The sequence below is a fragment of the Pygoscelis adeliae genome, unplaced genomic scaffold (genome assembly GCF_000699105.1).
Source record: "Pygoscelis adeliae isolate BGI_AS28 unplaced genomic scaffold, ASM69910v1 Scaffold392, whole genome shotgun sequence".
NCBI lineage: Eukaryota > Metazoa > Chordata > Aves > Sphenisciformes > Spheniscidae > Pygoscelis > Pygoscelis adeliae.
In genome coordinates, this window is record NW_008824293.1 from 1,885,315 (window position 1) to 1,890,412 (window position 5,098).

At 44.4% G+C, this 5,098-nt stretch overlaps 1 protein-coding gene across 1 annotated transcript in view; it reads right to left on the minus strand.

Annotated features, from left to right (window-relative positions):
- Positions 1-5,098, minus strand: part of SMTNL2 (smoothelin-like 2) — a 28,570-nt gene that overhangs the window by 14,094 nt on the left and 9,378 nt on the right. The window contains exon 2 of the mRNA XM_009318836.1: positions 4,895-5,090. Within this exon, the coding sequence (XP_009317111.1) occupies positions 4,895-5,090 (196 nt within the window). The remainder of the gene's footprint in view (positions 1-4,894; positions 5,091-5,098) is intronic.

Genomic DNA, 5,098 nt, shown 5'->3' on the forward strand with positions numbered 1-5,098 from the left:
AGCATCTAAAAATTACTTTCTAGCTGCCAGGATTAACTTGAGAAAAGTAGACCAACTATTAATTATACAAGCCACGCAGAATCAAGGGCTCAGAACTTTTATTGCTGTACTTAGTGTAATTGAGATCCTAGGCAACAATTAATGCCCATATCCAGAACTGAAATGTAAAGCACAGCTAATGCAGCTCCCTAGAATGTACCTGTGGCATACAGTTAGAACTGTTTAGCCATTCATGTCAGCCATTATGACCTGAATGTGTTGAATGCCTGTGTAGACTGCAAACATTAATCTATATTATAAGCTTGGGGGGGTGGGAGCAAGCAAAACAGTTAAATGAGGTGGTCATTGCAAAGATCATGTAGCATCCTACACACTGAACTGGCTTCCTAATGCAGTGACAGGTGCTGCATTAATTTATTTTATGCAAACCTGATTACTACATTTTGGCTAACAGTGCTGGGGAAGAAACCGATACGAGGCTGGACGACAGGGAAGACCGCTGTGCTGATAAAACACTGGGAGGATCTGGGATCAGATTCTACCGTGCATTTAGTAGTGTCAGGCTAATGTACTTTAAAATCCACTTTGTTTGGAGATGCCAAGCTTCTGACAAACCCATGTGTGTAACAATACTTCCTCTGTCAATGCTGGCTACATAGATTGTAAATAGCAGAGGGACAGGTACCTGTATCTGTGCTTAATAACAAGAACTACTCATTTGTACAACTCATGTAACAGCAACATGATGAGGAACTGGTGAAGCTGAAGAAAAGAAAGTTAACACTAATGTTTTGCATGTCTTACTCAGGCTTGCTCTTAGAACTAATCTCTCTGTAGCTCAGAAGTCTCCATGTAATGTAGGGTGATAATACTTTCCATAGTTGTAAGGCTGCTGGAATTCCTCCTTCACTGCAAAGAAGTTAGACCTTGGAGATCCATTAACTGGAAGCTGCTATAAAACAGGCAAATATTGTAACCCAGTGAAAATCCCAAGCATTCAGAAAAAGTAAGCACCAGATCATGAGATTAGAAAGAAAAGAAATACAATTTTTATTTCCTCTCTGAGCCTCTAAGGTGCATGTCTGTTATGTCTTCAAGCTTTTGCCTGCAACAAGGTCAAATTGTAGAAGAATGACAGACAAATGAGATTCCTCTCTCTCAAATGAGAGATCTCAGTCATCCAAAGTCTTTCATAAAAGCACCAATTATCAAAAGGGTCATGATAAAAATAATTTGATCTAGAAATGCTGTTTATCTGTGAGAGGTACCTCCCTCTCTTGTTACACAGGCCGGATGAAATTGATGGTTCACTTCGGTGAACACCAGAACCACCGCTGACTTCCACAAGGCAAGGTTTGACACTCTGTTCCTTGCATATAAAGAGGTTGTCAATATATCAGAAATGGGGAATGATGAAATGTGTGAGGAAGTGCAAACAAGGCTGCTAGACACAAGCAAGAACTGCACCACGTTTACCCCTTAATTCTTCTACTAGAAAGCCATTGTCCATCAGATTAACACAAGTATTCTTTATCTGTAACTGACCCTGCAGCTTGAGGAAAAAGCCTTGAATGCCATGAGCATATTAGGAGAGCTTTTGCACATGGAATAATCACTGAAGAAAAACAGTAGAAGCCCTTTTCACAGAACCTTTTTTAAAGCAAGGCTGGATAAAAACGGACAGCAGGGAACAATTCTACCTTGGCAGCTTCAGCAGGTGCCCACAGCTATGTCACAGTGAATTAAACAAAATGAAATCAAACAACAACAACAAAGATAATCTAGATAAGGATCAAGGCAACCTTGGAATGCCACCATTCCAAAAGGACACTTGCAGAAGTGTAAGAGACTAATAAGAAGGAAATGGAACTACCGGACTTCCTTTATGAAATATAGGAGTTGAGATGGTTTCGAATCATAGTATGTAATGCCAGGTGACTGCTGGATCACTTAATCTCCCTGCCTATATACCCCAGGTCATTATGCCTCATGCAGTTACTCCCAGGCTGACTAACTGTTGGGTGCCATCAGGTCACCACAGAGAGATACCAATGGGTAATATTTGTTTAGATCTTCCCAGGTTGTCATAGCCAGCTATTCATGCCTCTGCTGCTTTGACCACTGCAGGCAGGTTCTCTGCAGCAGTCTGTCCACATTGTACAGAAACTCTTCTGACAGTATAAAACCAGAACACCCTTACAGTATTTTCAGTCCTCCCTGTTCACAAAAGCATCATGCTCAACCACAAACACTATGGAAAGATCATAAGTGGTAAAGCTCCTGCCAAAATGTAAGATCTGATCAACAAAAAAGGTCAAAACTCTTCCCTTCTAACAATCACAGGCAGGTAGGAGAGAGACCTCAGTGACTGCAAAGGATGACAAACAGCAACAAACTGCTCAGTGAGGGATAAATCCTCAGTAGCGCAGCTATGGCTCCAGGATAACCGCTTTAAAATTAATTCTTCAAACACACCCTATTTTCCACCTTTGTGAAAGCAGCTCTCAGATTCTGGCCTGGTTAGAGAGCCAAATTTAAGTTTGGCATCAAAATACCAGAAAGACTTACCTCCAAATCACAGTGGCTAATGGCCATTTAAAATTCCACCTAAATCAGCACTTAAGACTGTTGTACACCAGATTTCAAGGACAGCATAGCAGAGGTTGCCTGAAGATTAGAACTAAAAGGAGATTTGCGTCCTTCTGAACTATGTTTGGAACTCCCTGGCTTCACTTTTTTCAATCAAATTACCTTGAAAAATAATCTAGCAATATTAGAAAATAACGGTTCAGACACTGAAGATGCTCAGAATCTCCAGTATGCAATCTGCAAAAGATAGTCTTAACTCTTATCCCAACTATTTTGCTAGAAATGTTGAAGGCAACAGAACCCAGCCTTTTGTTGGAATAAACGCTGCATCAACCACACAGTGAAAAGGAACTCAACCAATAAATCTTTTCAGGAGGAAAAAGAGCACATCCTGATTTGCTACTGTTTCCAGGTCAGTATTATTTGCTCCTCGTATGTCATAGAAGTATTTACTAAAGCTAGTAGTGTCACCAATTTTATCACAGGTACTCATTTATCTGAAAACATACACAGTGTCATTTATGGTACTCTGTTTCAAGTGCTTTGGTCATATAACCAGAAATCGCAAGCAACTGAGGGAACGCTTTCTTCATTACTGTGAATCTGGGTGACCAGCACAGTGACCAAGGCTTGTTCTTTAGCCATTTGAGCACAGCCACATCAGAGCCTTACACACAAAATCATGTTTTCACTGCATGCATTTGGTGTGTGTAGCTCTAGCTGCATCTCTCGTGATTCTCAGTACTGAAATTCCTTCTCGGTCAGCTATGCTAACTTGGGAAGTTGTCCGGCCTTCTGGGGAAAATTGTTGGGAGGGCACTGAAGAACTATCAGTTCTTAAGTGATCTTCCCTGAACCCTCAAAGCAAAGTGGGAAGGTTCCAATCCAAACAAAAGCTCATTCTGTGCTTTAATGCAGACCCATACCTAAAGCTGGATATTGCCATAATCTCAATGCAAGACTTTTCACAGAGCGTGAAGTACACACTACAATGTAGGCAGTGGTGATAAGCAGGTGAGATGGTGTGCGGAACCACACCCCCTCGTCCCTTCCATGTCGCTCAGCTCACTTCTGTTGCTTACAATACAAGCAAGTGTGGATGGCTCCATGGAACAAAAAGGATCAGATCTGAAAGTCGTGTGTATGCTGCTTACCTTTGTTACGTGGGGGAAAAGGCAGCAGTTGCCACGACTATGTTGGAACAATGCATCAAGCAGCAGCTTTACCTGTCCAGCTGTGGGAAGCCCTATGCCCCCATTCTTGAGTCAGTAGGAATGAAAAGGGCTGGAATGCCATACAGACTCTCTGCTCATTCCCACCAATTTAACTTTGAGTGAATTTAATTTCCAAGCTTTTATTTTCTGTCCCCAAAGCCTGGATAGACCACAGACCAGCTTTTCGTGCTCCAACAGTTTTAAAGACCCCTTAAGACATGGCTTAATCAAGATTACACGAAATAGGCTGTCATCTGTGAAAGCTAAGTCTCAAGTATCGCACAGTTTTATGTGACTGAATCACGATGTACCGCCTGGCTGCCACCTCCTGGTGTCAAGGATTGTACAGGAGCTCTGAACTCTTTCCATAGAGCTGGACACACAGAAAAAGTATTACACAAAATGTCTCAGTGCCAGATAAGCTTCCCACTAACTGGGGTTTCTGAGTTACAAGGCTCCACTACGCTGCAGAAAAAGTTTTATCACTGGGAGGAATGTGTGTGTTTGTACTAGTTTAGGTCATGGAGACCATGACAGCTTGCATGAGGCCCAACTCTCAGGGACAAGCTGCAGCCATGCAGGACAGTGGTTGTGCAGCAAAACTGTCTCGCTGCAGGATGCTAAGTCACTATCTTAGGAAAACATGTTACTGCCCTGCTATATGCTGAGCTGTTCTCGTTTGTGAGCTTGCCAACTGGCAAAACAGCATTGCTGGCACACAGACCCCCCCTGAATCGAGTCCAGAAAGGATACACAGATACACCCATATGTATATTGATAGCTGAGACTGCATCAGCTTCTCTTCTTACTTCTAACCACACTGAACTGACAGCTTGCTACCACTTTAACCGAGATCCCAGTTTGACCAAGCAGTGCCATAATCAGGAATATCTCTAGGTGGTATCAGGGCCAAGACCGTTTCTCAGAGCACCTCCCAAAAGCCCATTGACCCTGCACTGCAAAAGAGGAGCCCCGTGTCCCTAAACGCTCCCCCATGCCGGCACAGAGCCTAGCAACACCCGTGAAGCATCTGCTCATGCACCCTCCTGGCCCTCCCTCCCGCCGCCTCCCCGGCCGCGGACAGCGCTTACTTGGCTCCGGCCAGCGACCGCTAGCTTGGCACGGCTGGAGAACCTTCCGCCGGACGAAACCTGCCCCGGAGACCCGGGCCCCGCGGCCGGGGGGCTCCCCGCCGCCTCGTCCGCCCACTCCTGCGGCAGCCCCGCCGACCGGCCGAGAGCCTCCACCTGCCGAGACAGGCGCTCCAGCTGCGCCCGCAGGCGTGTCCTATGTCA